This window comes from Blennius ocellaris (assembly GCF_963422515.1).
Source record: "Blennius ocellaris genome assembly, chromosome: 7".
Lineage (NCBI taxonomy): Eukaryota > Metazoa > Chordata > Actinopteri > Blenniiformes > Blenniidae > Blennius > Blennius ocellaris.
In genome coordinates, this window is record NC_137656.1 from 23,257,472 (window position 1) to 23,282,415 (window position 24,944).

At 42.9% G+C, this 24,944-nt stretch overlaps 1 protein-coding gene across 2 annotated transcripts; it reads left to right on the forward strand.

The window, feature by feature from the left end:
• The first annotated feature begins 11,010 nt into the window (after window positions 1–11,010).
• On the forward strand, window positions 11,011–20,878 carry klhl22 (kelch-like family member 22). 2 transcript variants are annotated; one of them, XM_080498968.1, is made up of 7 exons: window positions 11,011–11,780; window positions 14,434–14,599; window positions 14,704–15,027; window positions 15,125–15,531; window positions 17,233–17,425; window positions 17,568–17,801; window positions 18,788–20,878. In XM_080498968.1, the coding sequence occupies exons 1-7, from the start codon at window positions 11,539–11,541 to the stop codon at window positions 19,127–19,129; spliced, it is 1,908 nt and encodes a 635-aa protein (XP_080355094.1). In that variant the 5' UTR covers window positions 11,011–11,538; the 3' UTR covers window positions 19,130–20,878. The 2 variants fall into 2 exon arrangements, with proteins under 2 accessions (XP_080355094.1, XP_080355095.1); XM_080498969.1 differs by having other exon boundaries at window positions 14,704–15,015.
• Window positions 20,879–24,944: the final 4,066 nt, after the last annotated feature.

A 24,944-nucleotide genomic window follows, 5' to 3' on the forward strand; every position in this document is an offset into this window, starting at 1 on the left:
TTTGGTTTCAATGAGCGAGAGGGGGAAACAAAGCAGAAAACCACAGCATGTTGTTAAAGTGCCACTTTGTGAAGATTGAGTCTCTATCCATCATTCACATGGTTCTTTCCAACTTGATATCAGGGTGGGTGCTGGAGCCAGGAGACCATGACACTGTTCACCGGTCCTTCACAGGGCAAACACATTGAGACAAACAACTACACACACTCACATTCACACCTGCACTCAATTTAGGGCCACCATTAAGAGTGAATGCATGACGTGTGTGTGTGTGTGTGTGTGCGTGCGTGCGTTATACAGCAAAACAACACTGATTAATAATGATAAATGATGATAAATAATGTAGGTTAGAGACCTGATATTCATTTAATATGCTTCGTGTGTGAGCAGGGGAAGCTCGGGACCCGGACTGAATGGGAGCACGCACACCGTTTGTTCTGCACAGACAACGACATGTATAGACACTGACAGTGATGTGGAATTTTCACATGAGCTTTTGCCAATTTGGTCAAGGACTGTCTGCTCAGCAATCACTACATTGTTATGTTTACAGCTCAGCTTTGATGTGTGCACACAGAGATGAGAACAAAAAGATTTACACTCACTCACCTGCGCCATGGGAACATCGCTCAGCGACTGCTTTGTTTACTGCTGCATATATTCATTAGCATATCTATAGCCATATGTCAGACGGTAATAAGCCCACTTATGTCTTCGTATGCACGTGTGACATCATTGAATGAAACAATTTGCATGGGCCTCTCAGGCATTTTGATGCATTTTGAGAACGGGAAGGTTTGATGAGCCTTGTTTTTGTTTTATTTGAGAGTTTTGCTTTAAGTGAATTTGCCTATCTAGCTGAAAAATCCCCTCATATTTAAACATGATGCTGAAATGTGTCGGGAGGCTTGTGGTTGTGGGTTTTGGTGTCGTTCCTGCTGCAAGTAACGGAGGTGCAACTGTGGCGCTGGGATGAAGTGGCAACAATAGAGCTCATTGGCATTTTAAGTAATCACAGTTTATGACATTAGTATGCTGCGAGTGCAACTCCCAGCTAATTATGTCTGTGTAGAGGTGTGTGTGTGTGTGTGTGTGTGTGTGTGTGTGTGTGTGTGTGTGTGTGTGTGTGTGTGTGTGTGTGTGTGTGTGTGTGTGTGTGTGTGTGTGTGTGTGTGTGCGTGTGTGTGTGTGCGTGCGTGCGTGCGTGCGTGCGAGAGAGAGATAGAAGACAAACTGTTCCAACATTCATCTGATTGCAAGTTATCCATTTTCAGGGAATCCACAACAGTATCTTTGCTCCCAGCAGCAAACTGTGGTCGTCTGGCAGGTTTAATTTTGTACCGCTGCAGGAGATAGTGACAGTGAGAGTGGTTCTGGGACCACAGCGGGAGGAGAACAAGGCCAGGTTTTTTTTGTTTTTCGTTTCAGCTGACATGTCGTTTTCAGGATATATACAGTACCCAATATGGAGGACAGAGAAGGCAAAGTGTAACTGAAAAAAGGCTGTGAGAGGAAGTGGCCTGTGGGACTGAGCTGCTTTTCATAGCATCATAAGGCAGTCAAAGCATATGACTGCTCTTCAAGTGAACTTTACAGATGGGTGTTGTTGTCGTGTAGCAATAGCCCCCTTTTTAGGGCATGTATATGCGTGTGTGTCACATTTGGGGCCTCATCGAGTTCAGGAAACCAATATCCATGGTTTGCCTTCTTTAAAATATCTTGTCAGTATGAAGGGCTAATGAAAGAAACAGTTTGGTTCTTCAAATGTGTGTGTGTTTGTGTTTGTGTGTGTATGTGTGTGTGTGTGTGTGTGTGTGTATGTGTGTGTGTGTGTGTGTGTGTGTGTGTGTGTGTGTGTGTGTGTGTGTGTGTGTGTGTGTGTGTGTGTGTGTGTGTGCACTCTGATCGATTAGCAAGGCTGAAAGATCCATTTGTGGCTCAGCTTGACTGTTCACACAATCGACCAAACATCTTTGATATGATGCAGAATTCAGAACAGTAAATTGCCCAAGTCCCCGAGGCATGGAGGAAACCCCAAACCATGGCATTTCAGCATGCTTCAAAGCTGGTATGTGGGATTTTTTTTTTCTTCTTCCAATAAATTGGATTTTATCTGCAGACATACTGTCCCTGTTCCAGCGTTTGAGTCTTTTCTTCAGCCCACATTATTCCAAATGGTTTGTTCATTGCCTTGTATTTTCATTCATAAACTCCAGTCTGTCGTAAATTCTCAGAATGAACAATAACATTACACACGCTTGTCTGATTTCTACCATGCAGGTCATATTTGTGAAAACATATGTATAGTCCCAGTAGAATTGCAGAGGATCACAGTGATAATGATGTTTTGGAGACTTCTTTTTCATCAAACACTGATTAGGCTGGATTTTCTGATGTGATTTGGCAAGTATAAAGGGGCATTCATTAAAAATCATGCACACAGCCATTTGCCGTGGATATATTCACCTTTTATCTTTTGAGTGCTTTTAAAAACCCGCAAGGCTCGTGAAAATACTTTTACTTTTGAACATAATAACTTGAAACATCGATAAACAATCATGTCCAATCCAGGTTGTATCAGCCATTATCCTGCATGTGTTAATGTTTCCCTCTTTTAATGAGCATCTCATTGTCAGACCTTCTGAAGAGCTTAATAACGCACTTATCAGCACCGGGCATCACATATACCACTGTGTAATTCATCATCTAAGGTCTCATACAGGTGAACTTTCTGCAGCGGACTCAAAATCAAGGACTGAAGCAGTCAGGTCTTGTGACTCATATATCAACCTTAGGATCCTTGTGCTTTATCTTGGAAAAGAAGCAAACGCAAGGTCATGGTGTTGTTCTCCGTTTTTCCACTTGCTTTGTTCCCTCGCTCTGTTGTAATTCCCCTCCGTAAAACCCCCTGACCTATCACAGCCGACCACCCCGCCTGCCTCCACTCGGTGGTGTACACCTGCAGCAGCTTTGTGTACAGAGCCTCACTTTTCCTATCGTCTTCTTTGCACTTCCTTATGAAACAAGGGACCTCCAGTTAAAAACCACCGGCGGATGTCATCTGCATGTTTCTGTGTTTTGCTTACGAAACCCAGTTTGACCCCTGACGACATCTCCCCTGCCGTATTACGTCGCTTCTCTCACATGCACCAAGTTGAAGTGATCCTTGACACCGTCACTGCAACGCAGTTCTATAAATCCCCGCAGGCTTTAAACAACCCCAGCCAAGAACAAATGCCACAATGCCTCAGGTACCCGGAGATGACAAACAGCCCCCATCAGTCGTAGGTCACGTGTGACACGGAGCTCACCCCGATGCTCTTCTCTTAAAATATGACTTTTGGAACAGCAGACACTGGCGTCCGCTATAAAATGCCAGCGCTCGACGAGTCGGTCATTCATATTCTCACACTGTAATAAATTCAATTCAAATATGTTTGCGTATGAAAAGAGTCAAATATTAGTCAACTAATTACAGTGTCATTCACCTCTATAGTTTTTTTTTCTTTTAAACAACATTCAGCCCATTATTTAGTTTTTCTTTCAGGGCTGCACTGTGATGTAGAGGTTAGCAGTCTTGCTTATTAGCGAGAGGTTCCAGTGTGACGTTCTCGTGTTCTCTCTGGCCTTGCATGGACTTTCTGTGTATAATCTGGTTTCCTAGTCAAATATGTGGTCCACAAAAAAGAGATGAAGTTGATTTAGACCATTTAGGACCTATTAATGTACTTGGTTTTCATCATATCATGTGTTAATTATTCACAAATAATTTGAATTTGCAAGACACACAATCGCTTGACAGGAGGAAATGAAGCCACGCACAAGCAGCAGCAGCTATTTCACTCAATAATTAACCCATAAGATTGTAGAGAGAAATAAAGAGGGAGTCTCCTGGATTCATGGAATGGCCTGGCATAGCAACGACCACCCTGGAATATCATTGGCCGGCCATTTAGCTCCCGGTGGTCATTGTATACCAGTTGTTACAGGCATGATAAGACTGGAGCTGGTAATTTGTGTCTCATAAGTTGTTGATTAATAAAAAACAAAAAACATTTTTAATCACTTCAGTGCTTATTTGAATGTAATAAATCAAATTATATATATAGAGTCCATGTAACCGCAGGTGAAGATTCCTTTTCTATAAGGTTTAATTCCAAAGCTGACATGCTACTTGAAACATTGCCAAACATGCCGTCTGGATTGAGAAACATGCTATGTAGAGTCTGTGCTTTTCAATGTTAAAAGTAGATCCACTTAGATAGTACAGTCGCACATGTCTGGCATTTTTTTTCTTCTACCGCTTATCTCGCTTTTAAGCAGGCAAGGATTTAGCTCCTCTATAGGAGAATGGCTCATACAAAATATGTAGCCTGACATGATCATGAAAAAAAATGTCTGCGTGCCTTTTTGGAACTGTAAGTGGTGGAAGTGAAAAAGTAACACAAGACTGGATGTTGCATAATAGTCCAACTGTTCCATGTTGCATTATCATATTCAGTCTATTGTTGGCGGTCAGCAGGACATTGTTAGGTTAAAATAATATTAATTTAATGTAAAATCAGGACTGTGCTGAATAGAGCTATTAGATTATGGATTCTTACCAGCCTCTATCTTTTATACCTGACATGTTGGCAAGTGGGCCACAAACAGCACCGATTAAAAATATAATTAAACAAATAGTTGTTTTTTTTCCAGATAATGTAAGGATGACAGTCAATTAAAACACATTTGATAAAGGCATCATCAACCAAAGTGAATCTAAATCACTGTGACTGTGGGTTTATTTCAAGGTAAGAATATCAAATGCATGCATGTTGATTCAAAATTTGAGCTCTAAGATTGATCCTTGTTATTAAATTAGCAGATGAAATCATCACAGACCCCTCAGTCATAATTTAGCCTGTTGGTATCAAGAATGAAATCTTAGCATCCAGAACATGATGCATCCTTGTTCTATACTCTCCTCATCGAGTTAAAGGTTATGGGGACTGGAACCATTGGGCAAATCGTATTGAACAGCTGAATCACACCCATTATTAATAGTCTGGCGTTCGGTAAGCCCTTGCAATGCCGTGGCCACTGCCCGCCTGTTCTCTGCAAGATACCCCAATCAAATGAAACTTTTAATTGCCAATGTTTCCTTGAAAACAAAAGGGTATTGATCTTGAAAAGCATCAGAAAGGTCTGTCTTGGTTTGTGCCAGAGAAAAGCCAGCTGTACAGTTTAAATCATGTGAGACTGGGATAACCTTGCCAGGCTAATCGTGTTTATCACACCGTTCCTTTAGACTTTGTCATAACACCGCATTTTGTTTTTCTTCCATATTGCAACTGAAATTGAGGCAATGATGAAAATGGATTCCACTTTCAGTACACTCTACTTACACTTGATACTGTTGAGTGATCTGAAAGGAGAAAGGTCAAATAGAAGCAAAGGTAAAAATGGGAATGGACTGCGAGCCTCAGATTGGAGTTTATTAAAATACAATTGTATTAGGAGGCTGAAATGTACAATCAATTCAGTGTGCATTAGTCCCCCTGACCCTCTTCTTTTGATTGGTATAAATGCTCTGTCTGTCCTTCCTGCTTTCTGAATCCACATAAGTATTCTTCTCAGCTCCAGTCACGCCTGCTCGTGAGCAATACGGACGTTTCATTTTAGTGCTTCAGTTTACGTCTCAAGTGTTCTTCGGTATCGGCAAATGATTCAGAAGTTACACGAGCGTTGTCACTGCAAATGAGACGGTGCATGTCACACCCTAAAATAGCCCTCATGCCACGAGCAAAGGGTGAAAATGGAATTCAGCAACAGCGCTAAATCATAAAGGGACGGCCCTGCCAGTTGTTATTGATCCCCCAAAGCTCTGTTCAATATGAGTCGAGATATCCTGACACATGGACGATGTGACTGTTGTCCCTGCTCCACTGTTCTTGGCCACAATTTAACTTCATCCCAATTAAAATCGGAGCCACCATCAGTCCCATTTCTTCTTGGCCTCGTTACAAGTGTTGGAGTGGATGGCAGTAACCATGGGTTACTGTATGTAGTTGGACGAAAGGCTTGCAAAATATCACAGGAAGTGCACATTGACGAGTGCAAATTAATCATTTCAAGTCTGTTCAAAAGGACAAGCTTATAATCTCGGATGTTTCATTAGCAGTGTGGGCAAACTGTCCAAGACAAAGACCTAGCATGTCTTGCAAGGGGCATCTGCCAAGATGACAGCCCACTCCGTCTATCGGGGGGGGGGCATCAAGTCTCTTCTTGTCGTCTTCTATAACACTGTCCTCTGAGAAATGCAGTTTCCTGTGAAGTGTGTGAAGAAGTGATGAACCTGTCTGTCTGTCTGTCTGTCTCTCTCTCTCTCTCTCTCGCTCTCTCTCTCTCGCTCTCTCTCTCTCTCTCTCTCTCTCTCTCTCTCTCTCTCTCTCTCTCTCTCTCTCTCTCTCTCTCTCTCTCTCTCTCTCTCACCACCTATCTTGCAGAGCCATACATACCATAGGGAGGCTTAAATACTTCACCGACCTTGGTTTGTTTTCCTCAAACTACCCAAGGGAGCAGGGGAATCTCTCAGCCCGAGAGACAGAGCAAAAAGAAGAAGAAGAAAAAACAAACCCCCCAACTGTTTCAGCTGACATTTTGGACAAACAATACATGTCAATATTTCCTCATGTAATTTTAATGATTGTGGGCGCTCACTGACTACAGACTAAAATTAGCATGTTTCCCCTCACCAATAATCACACCATGATGTCCAAATGCAATTTCTCAACTAATGAATCATAATAACGACAAATAGTGCAGTAGATGCCTCCAAATCTCGTGGCAGTGTAATGACCCAACACTGTTCATCATCCTGGGCGAGCTGTGTATCATCAAGTGGCTGCTGCTTTAAAACAGTTGGCAGGCTTCATCAAACAGCAGCACTGGAAGTTGTTTTTGTGTTACAGGATTTTAGTGGAGAGGGAAATTGATTGCTCACTTCACAATCACCAGCCAGCCCCGAGAAAATTGCACCTGCCAGGGTGGCACCTCAGTCACTTTACAACTATCGTTTCAACATATGAATCAGTGGAGAGTGTGTGTGATACACTGGAGTCACTTCATTACACAATTCCCCGAGTTCTTTATGGGCTTCCCAATTTTGAGATTTGACATGGACTCTTTACACTTTGTCAGCAGAGTGTGCCTTCTCCTAACTACATTATAGTCGACACATATTGCACATTAAGAAGCAATCAGCTTTGATGTGTCAGGTGTGTTGATTCAGGTTCATTACATATACAACATTGATGTTTTTGATGCATATTTTGACAGTCGAAACATTCCTGCAACACTGTGGTTGGCATGAAAATGATTTTGGATGGGCTCTAAATGGAATGAATATCCCTACCGGAGCTCTCCTGTTCCAAACTAACCTTTTTTGAAACAGTTGTTACACATTATGCCAATGCAAATGAGAAAGGATGGATTGAAGATGAAGTGCACTGAAGCCACAGGACATATAGAGTATTTCTCATACGGCACATTGATTGAATGGTGGCTGATTGCTCCATGATATGTTCTCCTGCTGAATAAAGGTAAAAGGCTTCAACTGCTGGAGGCGCTCTGTGCAGTATAGGACTCAAGGTCAGGTACAAGACTATTCTGTGTTTTGGTCTGAGTCCAAGCCAGTAACCACATTTCATATCTGCTTGCAGTAATTGACACGTGTTCAGTTATTTGTCTGTTTTGTAGTGTGCCTCCTGCACAGCCTTTCATGATGAAAAGAGGTGCTCTTATGTTGATGCACTGGACTCCAGTACTCTCCGTAATGGCCAAACTAGCCGTGCTACGCCCAACAGACACCATCTGTTTCGACTGCCTGATGTCACATCAGCAGCACAAACTGATGTATACTTCATAGCTTCTGTGATTATGTAAACCGTGCCAGTGAGTGATGTATGGACATTTTACAATTGGTTTTCTGCAAATAATTTCCTTCATTAATTCAATGACAGCAGTGTAAAAACAAGTCTGAAATGTCAAGTTACATAAAAGATGGTGCATGCAAATTACTAATTGCTCATTGCTTTGTTCCTCCAAACCTGAAGACATTACGTCACCAGCTAATAAGACAAATGAGATCTGAGGGTGGCTAATCAAATAATTGCATATTTCAGGTACAAGGCTGAGTCTGGTCAGGATGCCAAATGTATGTAGTGCGACTTGTAAGCATGTTTATCACTTGGGGCGTCTGGATGTGTGTCGGGGTGGTAAAACATTTCTTCACCCAGATGAAATATTTTGGCAAGCAGAAAAAAGGTCTTCATTTGCTATTTATGAGGTCGATCTTTGCACCCAAGACAAAAAGCAAGTCCCACACCTCCATTTTTTCAATTTCCCCTGTGCACTCTGGTGCAATGTATTGGACTGGATAATAGATCATGTGATGGATTATACCAGCAGTGTTTTTGCAAGTGGAAAAAAAATGCCTTGTCTACATGACAGGAAATGATATATGCAAATTGAAATCTCAACCAAAGATGAAGTGAAGTGAGAGACGCAACATAGAAGCCACCATAAATTGATATATTAAAAAAGAAAATAGAAAAACAGCATGACTTGCACCTTGAGGAAATCTATTGGGCTGCTCATACATTTAACGAGCTGTAGAAAATCACTTCCAAGTAGGAGGGAAACACAATAAACAGTTGTCATAAACGATCAAAATAATCATTTACACCTGACAGATCAAACTTTTTGCTTTTATTATTTTTTGATCATATTGTGTTTTACTGCCAGCCCGACCATAACTATTGCTACTGCTGTTTGGTTTTTTTTCCTAGTCGGTGCAATAAGAGGATTTTCAGTCAGCGCAATAACTGGAGCCACCAAAAATGCAATCAAATAAAACATACATCACGAACTGCAGTAGAGGTGGAGGTAAATATAGCTCCAGTTATATGGCCTCTTTCAAAATACAGTTTACAAAGTGCTTTGATAGACAAGGGAAAATACCAAAAGAGCAATCTCAAATTAGAAAGAAATAACACCCTCAAGCCATCAGAGCTCCACACTCCCTACAGATCCTGCCTCCACACAGAGGGACCCATCAATATGCACACAATGCACCAGGGTCTCACACACATTATGTATTTTTACACCAACTCCCTCAACAGATCAATGATTAGTATTCTCTTATGGCATCAATCATCGACGTGTTGAGAGCTTTGTTTTGCTTTGATATACACTGAGGGGTGCTTCAAAAGTTCATAAAGATAAATTCTAATTCTACCAAATGTGGGCTGTCCGTAGGGTAGTCTGAGTTTTGGGCCTTTCTATGTTGCGTGTGTGTGTGTGTGTGTGTGTGTGTGTGTGTGTGTGTGTGTGTGTGTGTGTGTGTGTGTGTGTGTGTGTGTGTGTGTGTGTGTGTGTGTGTGTGTGTGTGTGTGTGTGTGTGTGTGTGTGTGTGTGTGTGTGTGTGTGTGTGTGTGTTACATCTGTAATGGACTGGTGACCTGTCCAGTAGTAACCCAGCCTCCCCTCATCATCATTCCTTGTAATTCAGGGAGTCACAAGGGGGTGGTGTGGAAGATGGATGGATTGGACTGCAAAATACAAGCAGACACTACAATTTAAAATACAAGTAAAGGGTGGATGTGGTATAGAAGTGTACAAAATACAGTGCTTGGAGAAATGAGCTTGTGTTCAAAGGTGTGCAGATTCGAATCTCACTGCTGATCATTTACCACTGAGAGTCCCAGACCAAGGCCCTTGACCCCGGGCTGCTTCTCAGGCATCACTTTGTGGCAGCCCAGTGCTCATAGTATGTGAAGCTCAGGTTACCTATGACCAGAATGGGTTAAATGGGGAAAAAAAATTTACATTTCAAATAGAGGATCAATAATAAATCACACAACCATATGTATCCCAGGGGCCCCATGGTGGCACAGCAGTTAGCCTCACTTTGAAAAGGTCTGGGTTCAAATGCTGGCTGAGCCTTTCTGTGTGGAGTTTAACTGTGTGTGTGTGTGTGTGTGTGTGTGTGTGTGTGTGTGTGTGTGTGTGTGTGTGTGTGTGTGTGTGTGTGTGTGTGTGTGTGTGTGTGTGTGTGTGTGTGTGTGTGTGTGTGTGTGTGTGTGTGTGTGTGTCTAAAAACATGCATGTGAGGTTATTTAGGTTCACTGGGTGTGAATGTGCATGTGTGTGGTTGACTGTGTCGGTGTTTGCCCTGTGACAGCCTGGCCACATATCTCCGTGTACCTTGCTCATTCTCATTGGCTCCAGTGCCCCATGACCCTGCACAGGATGAAGTGGTATAGAAGGTGGATGGATGGATATTTATCCCACAAACAACTACAAGTTACTGTAGATAGAATGTTATCAGTTTAAATATTGAAATAGTATAATCTAAAACTGGAAATGTTACAATAAAAAGAAAACAAATACAACATTGTAAGGAAATAAATAGGCAATGTTTTGAAATTAATTCATATTAATAGTTTAAAATAGTTTTTTTCTGGGTCAACATACCTGATAGTAAAAATAAACGGTAACAAACTAATAAAAAAATTATAAAATCTAAAAGCTGCACTATTTCTTTCTTTAAACAAACCAAAGTGTCGTGTATTTAGAAGATCTGCAGATGAGTATTTCTAGTCTGATGCTTTTCTAGGTGCAGCACAGGAGCGGAGAACAGCCTCCTCTTGTGTCTGGCAAACAGAATCACAATTTCAGATAAAAAATGTTTTTTTTTTTTTTTTACATCTGAAGACTATTTTATCAAACAAGCAAGCGAACTAAACCAATAACAAAATAAAACATAATCAAAATGCATACATATTATAAATTCTAAAAAATACATTCATAATATAAAATGTAAATATTCCAGGAAGTTGAAATCTCCGGTTGGTTAACAAGAACATCTGATTGGCTGAAGTTCTGAAAGTAGGCGGGACAACACGACGATCTAGACCAATCGCGTGTGAGCTCTCCGTCAGACACCGAAAAGTAAACAGACTTGTTTTGATCTGTCACTAAATCAAATGTCGCTCTGCGAGTCATTTCTTGGCGGATTTAATGTCACAGCGACTGACACGACACCGTAAAACGGTTTGTTTATTTTATCCCCGCAGTGAAGTCATTTTTTTTACAGCGCTTTGTTTGTTTGGGTTGTTTTTAGTGTGCAATTCTCTGTATTTATAGTCCGCTAATCAGCTAACAGGCTAACCAGCTGATAGCTCGCTCAGCTCGTGTTTAAAGTCAGTTCGGGGTCGCGGCGGGGTGGCAGCCTGCAGATGATAAATCACACGCAGCGTGTTTTTTTAATACACTATCACACGGCTCTGCATTCGCTCATGGGATCGAGTGAATCCGCTCGGACTGTAAATCTGGCAGCGACGTTTCCAACAGGCGTCACCACCCTCTTTTAGCCGCTAGCTGCTCCCTCCCTTCAGACGCGACTCAAACTTTGTGCTGTTAAAGTATGTGAGCTGCACCGCGAAGCATGTCGGAGCTGGACAGATACAAATAAATACATAAATAAAATCAACAATGAAGCCTGAGTGTGTCGCCATGGCTGACAACGGGGCGCTGAGCCCAATGGGAGGACGCGCCGGCTCTTCAGGCCGCCCGGGCCGACAGACCTACCGGAGCTCAGCCCACTTCCGCAGCCTGCTGGACGGCCTGCTGGCTCTCCGGCAGAGCGGCATCCTCTTCGACGTGGTGCTGGTGGTGGAGGGTCGATCCATCCAAGCACACCGCATACTGCTGGCAGCATCGTGTGATTACTTCAGGTATGGCTCACTGAGGCTGGCCTCGTCGCTATTCTGTCACCACTTCCCTCCTGTTTGTGTGTGTGTGAGAAGATTCAGTATCAACAAGTACATTAACAAGAACATTTACTCTTAAGTAGACATAAATGCACAGAAAATGAAGAATAAAAACAAGAGAGTGAAATAGATGCTTTTTATTTGGGTTGTTTTGTGTCTCAGTATTAACTGCATGTTATCTCTGTTTATTTCTGAGCCCTTTATTTGAAGAAACACAAGTTACCGGTCCAAAACCCTAATGTAATCAAAGCAGTCTGTTTACAGCCAGTAAATGCATAGCATGGAGAAATTCCTATAGGCGCCTCCAGGCTACTATCTCTGTGAGAGGTTTGCATTTTACACACTAAAGCAGACATTTAATGGTATTTACATGGTTGTTCAGGTCCTTCTGAGAAGAAGACGTCGCACAGGCTTGAAGTTTAGTTTTGAACAAAGTTCATTCTGTTGTATCGACAGCTTGTCGTTATTGTCATATGATTATGAAGGATATCATATTTTTTGGTTTCTGTCATGTGAAAACTGAGCTCCAGATGTAGGTTATGAAGTTTACAAAAGGCATTTTTACAAATCCTTGATCTCAAACATGGGGAACCTTGGTTTAAATAGCATCCAGCATGAAAGAAATGGACAGTTGCAATAGCTTGTAAAAAAAAAAAAAAGTAGCAGCCCTTTATAAACTATCACCATCATTTGGGGGCCAAATTAAGCTGTTTAACTGAGGTTAATAATCAATCAGACGTTGGCACGCAGTTAATCTGGCAATCCACAAATGAGGTCCAATAAAGCAGACAAAGGTCAAACTGGGATCGAGAAATAAGTTGAGACTCAATTCTACAAAATCTGAACACACTAACAAAGAAGAAGATGGTGCAAGACATGTAATATAGTGAGATAAAGTAGCACGCCTGAGGATGGCATGATACCACGCATGGGAAGTGGAACCATAACAAACCACACCTAAACACAATCAAGGGCCGGGTTGGATGCATACCGAAAATAGGGGAGAGAAAAAATGACCACACCATCGATGTCCTGGACTAAATCTACATGAATAATTTTAACTGGAGCAGTGTGATTATGTCAAGTTTTTAGAACCATTTCAATTAAAATGAAAAACTTCAACTTCCTCACTGCCACACACAAGATTACGCAATTATGAATAAACAAAAACAAGTGAACGCGCTGCCAAAGAGGCAAAGTCAACAACCGAAGCTTCACACATTGTCAGACCGGTTCAACTCCAATATGCGTTTCCTTTTAAATGATGCGATTGAAATATTTGCAGCAAATTCACCCATTAACTGTGTTGCTCTGTCAACTGTGATTATCAAGCATATCCACCACGTGACTTCTGATGACTTTCTCGCACGTTGCTCGCTCCTTGCAAACAGTGCCACCATTCACTCGAGGTGTTGGGCGCTTATGTAATAACTTTGCAGCGTGAATAACTGTTCTTGGTTGCAGTAACAGTGCGACAACGCTGGTAACACCTCATCCCCATCGCACGCTGTGTAACTATCAGACGCGTTCAATCCCAGTGCCGTGATGTGAGGAGGCGTTCACTGACGCACCTGTGCTCGGCGGCACACACCGGCGCTGTTCCACCTGCAGGAGCTGTGATCAGTGTAGCTTGTCAAGCCGCTTCTATTCATCATTCCATTCTGCTTTGAAAGCCCACAGCCTGCCAAACAAGTCGCATTCTGACGACTCGACAGCGTCACTTTGGCGCAACGTTTTTGGCTCGACGCTGACGTTCTGACTCAAGTAAACCTTTTGCAACCATTAAGTAGGTCACGGATAGATATTCACACTCGGATATCAGTGAGCGTGACCAACTGTGGGGTCAATGCGCGACTTTGCGGTGCGCGTTGGTGGTACGGTCGCCCAACGGCACAGAGGTGGGAAACGATTTTCTGCTCGTCGTCTTTGTGTCTGTAAATGCTTGAGCGCTGCTGTTGCTAAGTTGCCCCATAATCCCCCCTGTAAAACTCAACAAAGTCAACAAACTGCTCTTGAAGCTTATCAGAACTGCAGACGTGCAGAATCATTAAAAAAACAAACAGTGCAGTTGTATTTGGTAAAGAAGAGCACCGTTATTTGGAATCCTGAATCTCATAGCATAAGTGTTTCTCTCTTTATCAAAGGTCAAACCGTGATATATTACAATAAATGATCTTATATCACACATGTTGAACTCATCCTACGAGAGCCGCGGGGTTTGGAGATGCTCTCACCTCGTGGTCACCTGTCACAGTCTGGCTCTTATCAAACACATTCAAATCCTGACACTTGCCTTATTTCCTGCTTTTAACAAATCAAGTTCAAGGACAAAAGTCGTACCAAATGTATCCCACTGAAAGGTGCCATGTTTGTGTTATTCTCTTAATGTCATTGCGTGTTATGGAGTCATGTAGTTGTCTAAATGTTGATCCCCAAACTTCGGTTACCATATAACGGAATGATTAGACATGATTCCAGTATTTGCTATCAATCAAACAGCTGTAATGAAGTATTATCCAGGTTTCCCTTGTTGCTTTTTTGTGCAGGGTTTGCATGGTGCATTAGTATCTTGTTAATGTGTCAAGCCAACAATGACGTGCTCACCGCATCTCATCAGGGGCATGTTTGCTGGAGGCCTTCGGGAGACTCAGCAGAAGGAGATTCCGATTCATGGAGTAACTTACAATGCCATGAAGAAAATCCTGGACTACATCTACACATCGGAGATTGAGCTGGACCTGGACTGTGTGCAGGAAGTCCTGATCGCTGCCACACTGGTACAGGTGAGCCGTCGGTCACTCTTCAGCTCGGAAGTGTAATTTATTGGGCAGTTTGTCTTCAGTCTGGGGTTTTTTTTTTCTCCTTCTTCTTCTTTTTTGCTGTCCAGCTGGAGAAAGTCATCAGCTTTTGCTGCGACTTCCTCTTCTCCTGGCTGGACGAATGCAACATTTTAGAGGTGCACAAGTTGGCCGACCTGTACGGCCTGCAGCAGCTCGACGCCAGGGTGCACTCCTACATGCTCAGGAACATTCAGACTCTGTCTCGGACTGACGTTTACCGGCAGCTCCCCGAAGACGAGGTCTTCAAGGTGCTGAGCAGCAATGAGCTGCAGGTGAGCTGCGAGAACGAGGTGTACGAGGCGGCGCTTCACTATCACTACAGCCCCGAGCAGGTGGAGACTGACCAGGTCTACTTGCAGGTCAGTGCGAAGGTGCGTCTGCGTTTTGTTCTTGTTCTATTAAGCTTCACTATTGGGGTTTTTTTTTCTGCTCAGATCACAGTTAGCTGTCTTTTTTTTTGACCCGAAGGACAATCTCAAGATGCTCGGCGCCGTGCGTTTTTGCCTCATTGAGCGGACGGTGCTGCAGAGACTGTACGGCAGACTGAACCAGTGTCCGCTGAAGGACGCCGTCTCGGCTGCTCTTCGCTACCACGAGCAGGAGGTGTGGCAGCCCGTCCTGCAGAACGCCCTCACCCAGCCGCGCTCCACCTTCAGCTGCATACTGGGCTTCGGGGGGATGTTCTCCACCTCCTTCGCGGACAGCGAGCACCTGTTTCAGGTTTTCCACCCGAGCTGGGGTGAGTGGAGGACACTCAGTGCGGCCAGCACTCCCCGCATGTCCAACCAGGGCGTCGCCGTGCTCAACAACTTTATTTATCTTATCGGCGGGGACAAAAACACCAGCGGATTTCGAGCAGAGACTCGCTGCTGGAGGTAAGATCCCGACGAATAGTTTGCTGTACGTTGCGCGTCGCCTTCCGTCACGTCCCATCGCACTTAATTTGACGTCACCAGTGAGCATCAAACACATTTTTGGAGTTGCATGTTTTCCCCTGTGCGCGTATGGCCTTTCTCCAAATACGCCAATTTCATCACACAGTGCAAAAACATGTGTTTAAATTTAATAGGAGACTTGAGTGCCTGTAAATATGTGTTTTGGCAGTGGAAAGCTTCTACCCTTCTGACATTCATGATGTAATCAGCTTTTCTCTTGGAAAAGACAAAGGTGGCTTGTTTGAATGACTGACTATGTAAACAAGGAGTCCAGAAAGCAGCCTTGCAGCAGTGTCTGGGCAGTCGCTATTCTTGGGCTTTGGACCACATGATCTATATCAGCAGATGGAGTTTGCCTTGTTGTCATGGAAACACTTTTGGAGCAATTAAACAGCTTTGCTTGTGTTGGTTTTATAGCTGAGATGTAGTTATTGTTTTGGTTGGTTTTTGTTTTTTTTTGGGGGGGGGGGGCAGTTTGGGACAGTTTAAGTCAAAAATGCATTTTATCATACCATGGCACCTTAAAGTCTTATTTAAAGGTGAATTAATTATGAATCAGATGGTTTGTGTGCTGTATATTTACCTTCAATCAAACGTCCACAGCTAAAAATTAAAAAGCGCTTATGCACTCAAACAAAATATATATATTTTTAATTATTGCAGTCTATATTCATGCATGAGATCATATTGGAGTTTGGCCTAAAAGTTAGCCAGCCAGCTCCTGAAGGTTTTCTCTGAATAAGATGTGTTAAATGCAGAGAAGGAATTTCCCCCCAAGGGGATTATTAAACTATGCTTTCTTTCTTTTCTGACTGTGGCTCAGGTTCCAGAGCGGGTCGCCTTCCCATCCCAGAGTTGGCGGTCTGATCCCCGCCTTGTCCCAAATACTGAATAAATAATTGTGTCCATTTCTACCCAGTAAATTTCAACATGACCAAAAAAAAAATGGACACACAACCGCACGACACTCATACGCGCGCCGACACACACCTACAGTCAACTGGGAGTCACCATTTTGCACACGTTTTCTTTGGACCGTGAGAGTAACTTATTATTAAGTAAGTAAGTTATTATTGGGGGTAACCTATAGACGTAAACCATTGATACGATACGTGAGAGGTAATAATTACACCATCAGGTCACGAAGGGCTGAACAAAGGCAGTTTGCAGATGTGAATTTCTATACATGTAAAAAGAAGTATAATACCGTGAGAAAGTGTGAGCAGGGGGAGTGGTTGTATGTTGTCGATGGGGTCTTAATGCATTTGCTGAGGTATTGTACATACAGCAGCAGTGTGTGTGTGTGAGTGTGTGTGTGCGTGCGTGCGTGCGCGTGTATGTGTGTATACCAGCAACAGTGGCTGCTTTGTGGCTCAATAGGATTGCAGTTGTACTCCATGTTTAACTGTAAATGGTCCAGGAGCAAAACCTATCAGTGATTCTGGAGGTGTACGCTTTCAGTGATGCTGTCTTAATAGGTAATGTGTTATTTTCTTCCATTTCCCTTCACCGAGCCCCCCCCCCGCGGAGAAGCCCGTCTCCCACCGTTCCAACTGATTGCATTAGTTTCCTTTCAGCTGAGCTGATATTAAATCTGCCCTGTGAGGTTTGATGTTCCTCGTCTTTGCCTGCTCTCTGCAGGTACGATCCCCGCTGCAACAGTTGGTGTTTGATCCAGCCCCTGCAGCAGCAGCACGCTGACCACTGTGTCTGTGTTGTGGGCAACCATATTTACGCCATCGGCGGGCGGGACTACAGCAGTGAGCTGGACACTGTGGAGCGCTACGACCCTCACACCAACACTTGGGAGTTTGTGTCGCCTCTGAAGAGAGAGGTACGAGATAGAAATGAAGGAACCAGCGCATGCGATACAGGCTCTGCCCACACGGTGGTGCTACTGACCCGTGTGTCATTGATGAGTCTTTCTGCCTGGTTTTTGGGGGGTTTTTTCCCCACACTTCTGACCTTTCCTCCAGGTGTATGCCCACGCCGGAGCAGTGGTTGATGGGAAAATGTACATCACGTGCGGGCGCCGAGGAATGGCGTACCTGAAAGAGACCTACTGCTTCGACCCCGCAGCCAATCAGTGGACGGAGTGTGCAGAGGGACCAGTGGGGCGGGCGTGGCATGGCATGGCGGCGGTGAACGGACGCATCTACGTCATAGGGGGGAGTAACGACGAGCGTGGATACCGCCGGGATGTCCTGAAGGTGCGGCGCCACCAGTGAACACTACTGTCCGTCGTTGGACGACGGAGGCCGTGTGGCGGGAGGCAGATAAACCGTTTAAAATGTTTCCTGTTGTTTATCAAAGCTTTCATCACGAGTGGAACTTCTGATGTTTAAAAAAAGCTTGAAGTTGTGGGTTAATTTATCTTCCCACAAAAATGCTTTTTCTCAGTTTCTCTTTTTACCTCCAGTCCAGCAGCTCACTTTAACACTTTAAACTTTAACAAAGTTTTAACTTTGAGTGTGAGGCCTCAGGGTGTTGGTCCCAGCTGCTACAAGAAGGGCTTCTCATATAAAAACTCGCCATGTCACCAGTTCAAGATGCACTGACTTGCTAGTGACATTATTATAACACATTAATTATCACTGGAAAGTTCAGGATGTCTTCTTTAGAGTACAACAGGAATACAAAAACAGAAATGTCTGTAAACAAACTGTCCTCGTATGTCAAAGGACTGAGGCAAAGGAGGAAATACGAAAGCAAAACTTTTAACATTCATTCGATTACCAATCATTCTATGTTGTTTTTTTATTGTTTTATTTGTTATACCTTTTGTAAATGAAATCTTTGGGATGTATTCACCCAGCACATAAGATAAATATATATAGTATTCAGGAAAAAGAGTATGTATGTAAATGTAACAATGTATCATGATGATATTTGAAAATTCTCCCTCCCACGGCTTCTTTGTGTTTTTTTCATGCCGTTTATTTATGTCACCGTACTTTTTTCTATGGTTAAAATCGATTAATATTCCACTGCTTACCGAGTCCAGCCCTGTTTAACTTTTCAGTGAATGCTCGTGTGAGCTGAAAGGGCCTGAGGCCTTGACTGTCTGAGCTAATTAAATCGATTTCTGGGTGCAGCAGACCGTCACCCGCTGACAGAACTTATTACTATTTCGACAGATCTTCCAAAGTGTGGAACGTAATTAATTGACTTCACTTTCATTTATCTTTCCAAACAGGTGGGATGCTTTGACCCTGCAGCCAACTCGTGGTCTTTAGTGACTCCTCTCCCCGCCGGGCACGGCGAGCCCGGCGTGGCCGTGCTCGGCAGTCGTATCTACATCTTAGGAGGACGCTCGCACGACAAAGGCAACAGGATGAAGTACGTCCACGTGTACAACGCCAACGCGGACGAGTGGGAGAACGGGACAGAGTTTAAGGATCGGGTTTCGGGGCTGGCGGCCTGCGTGGTGCTGGTGTCTCCTGCGGTCGTCGCTCAGGCCAGGAGCTGGGAGCAGCGCACCAAGGCTTCCTGGGAAGAAGTGGACATGGACGACTCCGAGGAGTCCAGTGAGGACTGAAGTGGCCGCGATCAAACTGAAGACTGTCATGCACCTTTCCCATTCAGCACGCTGAGTTTTCTGCACTTTCATTTGTGGCATTGTGTCTCATATTTGTTTTGGGTTTGTTTTTTTTTGCATGTCGACCACTTTGAGTGCCTCTGAACCAAACGGTCATTCAAGTTACACTTCCTGCTACTTCTCAGAACTGATCTTTTCGGGTGTGTTCACACTCGTCTGGCTTGATTCTGATCAAACCAACTCTGCGTTGATGTGGTTCAGCCAGGGGACGCGAAACAGGTCAACCGAACCGCCGAAGAAAGTTTGACTTGTCTGGAAAATATGCGCTACTGCACCACGAGCGTGAACAGTTCGTTAAAGTGTTTCTCTAAACAGAAGCTCCCGCCTGTTGAAAAAGCTAACATCACTATCTGAGCTCATCCGTTATCATCTCCTGACACTAGCTGCTTCTGCAGTTTAACAGAACTTTTCTATACGCGAATCTACTGACATAAAGCATTAAAGACGAGCGGCTATGCAATACCCCTGTAGTTTGAAGTGTATTTAGCTGCCTGTGTTTGTTCCTCCGAGACTTTCTCACCACACCAACTTCTACTTTTGACTTATTCTCATGTAGTTGAGCCTCACAGCCTGTCGCTGCTGTTAATTTCCGTCCCCTTGTCAAACTGAGCAGCTTTTGATTTTTACCAGGAGTTACACTGGATTTGATATTGCACTCAAAACTGCTGGAAAAAAACAACAAAAAAACCCATCAAATCAGATTTGAAAAATTGAATCATTGTGCCTTTATTGTGATTACGTTCTGAGCCTGTAGGTTTATGTATTTATGTATGTTTAGACGGAGATGAGTCTCCAGTGCTGTGCCTCTGTTATCATAACTTTGTGAAAAAGACAGAACTGATTCATGTTGGTTCCTGAATAACGAGCTCCGGGTTGTAAACCCGACTCGCCCCCATGTTGCATTGAAGTCCTGATATCTGTGTCCTGAAGTCCAAACCATTACTGTGTCTTTAAGCCCCGTCACTGGTTATGGTTAAACTTATTTAATATCCAAAGCGTTGCTCCATGGCTCTGTTTGGTAACTGTTTTCGCCATGATTTAGATAGGAAATATGTTAAATGACCCCATCGCCACTCTGCTTCTTTAATTGATGTTATTTAATCAAATGATTTTACAGGTACAAGGTCCTTTGGAAGAAAGCAATTTATTGGAAATGTTGTGAAAACCACATATGCAAAATTTATTTATAACTTTCATTAAAAACAAACGCACACGCAGTGTTTGTTGCGTGCATGCTGGGATGTGATTTTGGGTTTTAACAGTATTTATGGCCGTTCACAAGCTCTGAGTTTACCGCTTGTCGGCCAATGCAATAAAGGACTTGGTATTTTTCCACCAGAATTTGGAGCTCGATCTTCCAGTCAGCCTTTATGTTGGATCAAGACATGGCAGCAGTTTGAACATTTCTTGGAAAGATGGCGGCAACACCGCCGGCTTACATGGACAAAGTTTGAAGAGTTCCCGGTTTCCGAGCCAATGCAGTGTTTGCTCTGCAAAGTTAGTTTAATATAAATCTTTGGTTTAATGTCACCAAAAATGTATCTGAACTCATCTTCTTGCAGGTTAATGTTTTTGTTTTTTGTTTTTTTTAAATGGATTGCTCCTTTTTTTTTTTGCCCAAACTGAGCTTTTGTTGTGGTTGCCCTTTTGTTTAATTCAGCTCAGTTTCATAAATATAAAGTCCTCACAGCTGGTTGTCTCCCTGTTTGAACTCCTGAGGCTGGTGGTTTCGCTGCCTCGTGCCTTTTTTTTATTCCACCCAGTCTCCACTAGTTCCTCTCCATTTGGCCGTAGACTCCATCAGCTTTATGAAGGCTGACTGCTGCTTTCCTCTGTGGCTGTTTCATCTGCATCTGTTACCCCCCACCAGCTCTTGAGTGAGTGCACCCCCACCGCCACCCCCCCACCCCCGCCCCTCTGCTTTCACACTATTGTGCCAGCCCCCAGCATCTTGTCTGCTCGGATCTGCTGACACCAGCTCTGGACAGCCAGGATCAACAATGTGTTGTGTTCGTGTTGCAGTCCTTCGATTGTCAGGCTGTAATGCCACCCCGAGGAATACTTAAGACACATGTCATGCACTTAACAAAGACGGCAAGCGTTCACAAAACATCTGAGTGCAGGTCGATCTCGTGCTCTTTGCCAGACCATTATCGGTGCAGTTAAAAGGCCCGTCGTTGCCGTCGTCGTACTGCTAGTGCTGATTAAACCCCGAGGAGTTGGGGACGTGTGAGTAGAGGGGATTCTGCTGAAGGCCAATTCATACTTTACGCATCAAACCACCGTGATTTACTGACCGCATTCTCAATGGTCCCCTGTGCCCGGCAGTGACTATACTTTTACATCTGTTGTTTGATGGTTAGGTCAGGGCCTGTGAAAATAGAAGGAACAGATTTATAAATACTATATATGATAGTGAAAATGACGGTGAACAAAAACAACAATCTATGTGCATACAGGTACAGTAATACATTACCCAGGTCCAAGATGAGCTTTTGTCATTAAAATGCTTATATAATATTAGCAGCCAAAAACAATACATTGCTTTAATGACTGAAATATGTTTCTATTATTTAAGTGTGTCATGTTGGTTTCAAATATAGGGTGCAAAAATGATTTTTGTCCAACATCCAAATAGGTGGTTAATGTTCGCATGTTACCAAGAATAATTACCTCGGTATGAACGCTTTGGATTTTGATGCAGTGGAAACGTAGCGTCTCCCACGAAGACATGAGGGTTCATGACATCCGTGCCTGGGAGGCAAGGTTGTCTGGCACAGATTACTTAAATGTGTCAGAAATGAATTAAAATTGGAAATACAATAAATGTTTCATCAATTCATTAAAATACCAATTTCTTCATAGGGAGTTGGTAATGGTGACAATAATAATAATAATAATAATGCATTTTATTTGTAACACACTTTACAAATAATTCTCAAAGGGCTAAAACTGAAGAAAAAAGAACAAAAAATAAAAACAGGAAAAGAGGCATAGGCCTTTGTAAATATTTATTTATTTTTTAAACTGTCGTAGATGTCTTAAAAAAAAGTCAAAATATTTCACTGCTGCGTTGTTTAGCCAGCAAGCCCGAGTCTTCCCCTTGGTTTTTGTCTGTCGCAAATAAAGTTTAATTAGATAAAGTATATACACCTGTTGGGTGGATCACAAGGCAAGTCTGGAGTTTTACTGTAACGAGCGGACTTTAACATAGAGCGCCACCTATTGACCTATTGTAGTGTGACTGGTTACCCAATCAATCAGGTGAATTAATGACACGTTGAATGACATTTACTTATTTCATTAAAATGTGATTTCATGGTGTGTTTATTTATTGAAGGTTCGCACTTTCAGCCGTCCGTACACGTCCCCGTGCAAAGGGTGGTCTGCGCACGCGCACTGAGGAAAGCTTCTGGAAAACCCTTAAGTGGTCGCTTTGTATTCTCCCTCCTCCAGCTGCGCAGCAGAGGTGGAGGCCAGTTGTGATCGATAAGGGACAAAGAAAGTCACCCGTGGATGGAGAGCTGGACTCCTTCCCTTTGTGTCGTGTGGATATTCTCCTTCTCGCTGGAAACGGTTGGCAGCGGAGCGGTTTCCTCCCCCCACCGGGTGACCGAGACATTAAAGCGGCTCTGCGTTTGAATCACAAGGCCTCGCGTGCATTTCCAGAGCTCCGCACGCAGACAGGCAGTGCAGCGCTTAGCATCACTGTGTTTCTACACAAAACAATGTTTATTCTGCTCGGAATAATTCACCTCAGTCTTTTTTGCAACTCCGGCTCTTTGTTTGACAGAGACACGTTTAAAAGCATTTAAAATGTAAAGACGAGCTTCCGCTTTGGCACAGTTGCAGAATGTTGCTGTTACCTGTGCTCAGTTTTATTGTGTCCAGACAACAAAAACAAACAAAACAACAATAGCTAATAATATTACTGACAACTGCAAGAAACTGCCCTCAATAAAGACAAATTCGACTTAATGTTTTGCAACAATTTCAGAATTTTAGAGGAAGTATATCCTGTACAGTGTTCTTTTATGCCTTTTTTTCTCATTTATATTTTCTATATATTTCATATATCTAGTATATGTCCATATATATTTAGTATAGAATCATTTGGCTTTTGTTTCTCTTGAGAATTGTTAAAATTTAGCTTATCACACTAAAACTAACCTGCCTCTAAGGGAACTGTGTCAGATATACTTTTAAATCCTTCAAATCAATAATGCTGAAAGAATGAGTCATGGACGACAAGTCCAGGGTTTCAGTTTTGTAGATGAGCTGTCCGTGGACCTTTGAAATGGAAACCTCACTTTGGACATTTTTGCAAGTTTTAAAACAAAAAAAAAACAAAAAAACATTTGACTATGTTATTTTAAATCCTATAATAATCTGAAAACAACAAATATTTTACCTAACAAAAAGAGAAAAAGTTTAGTAAGACGTTATATGAAAAAGTACATTTATACTGTTTGTAAATATATGAAGTCATTTGAGAAATATGTTGAAATTCAGTGTAAGTCATTAATTCATTTTTTTCTGAGTCATTTGCTTGTGTGATGAGGGTTTCAGCCCTCATGTTAACACTCTTGATGATTTGGACCATTTCTTCCTTCAAATTCTTCCACTGTTGAGCTGATATTGAAAACCACCAAACTTCCCATTTTACATAGCCATTCCTTATTATTCCTACGTATCATTCATCTATATTTTTACTGGAGGTTGTCGGCGAAGATTGTGTGAATGAACTGATACCCACAGAGAAAATGCACAAAGAGATACAGATATTATGAGATGGGCTCCATTGCCCTTCAGCCCTGCAGTTGTAAAAGATGGACAGATGGCATAAAAAGAAAATCCTCTGAACTGAACTAATAATGACCAATATCCTACAGACTACACACACAAGACCACATGTTTTCATCTTAAAATGAAAGGTCTTACTGGACATAGCATTAATATAAAGGAGGCATTTTAATTCAAATAGTCAATTACTTTATTTTGAGTTCACCGAAATCTTGAAAAATTGTGCTTCAGCAAATATTTTCAACACTTAATTTCTTCTCATGAGAATTAGGTCCATCGGGAGCTTGAAAGCCCAAAGAAAAATCACTCCTCTCACGTCAGGCAGAATGATTTCCTGAGTTTATTCAACTCGTCAGCTCCGGGGAGAGCTATAATTTGAGCCTCGTCTGTATGACCTTCTTACCCAGCAGAGTAGACCCCTTTAAAGAGCTATCATTTCTCATCCTGTTTAAAATGAATTGAAGTCTGGAGTTGAGTAAAGACAGCAAGATAATGAATGGCAATAATATAGTATACCTATCTCACTACATTCAATCTGTTCCTGGGTGATGACTTCCTCTCTTTCCCCCACTTCCACATCCTCCTCCTCCTCCTCCTCCTCCTCCCTGCTGGATTTACAACAGTCATTAGCAGCTCATATCCACTCATGGTGGAGGCGATGAGCCCGGTCTGTGTTTTTCAGCCATGAAAAGGAGCCAACAGCCCCCCATTTTCATGCTTTTTAAGGGTCATTGACGTGAGGAACGAGGGGCTGTGTGATGCTTTATGTGCCGGTGGGTAAACCTCAGCAGGTGAGCCCCGAGTCACAGTAATGCTCGGTCTTTAATGCATGCTGGGCCCGTCGAAACGACGGCGTAGTTCTCATTAGATCAACAAAGAGGAAATACAAACAAACACCTCCAAAGGGGTGTTCTGCTTATCAGGGCCGGCCAGGTGCAAAGCAATGCAGATG

Coding starts and splice junctions, on each gene's coding strand:
- klhl22 (XM_080498968.1), top strand. CDS start 11,539: ATGAAGCCTGAGTGTGTCGCCATGGCTGACAACGGGGCGCTGAGCCCA. Junction 17,426..17,567: donor TGTCGCCTCTGAAGAGAGAG/GTACGAGATAGA, acceptor CCTTTCCTCCAG/GTGTATGCCCACGCCGGAGC. Junction 17,802..18,787: donor ACCGCCGGGATGTCCTGAAG/GTGCGGCGCCAC, acceptor CTTTCCAAACAG/GTGGGATGCTTTGACCCTGC.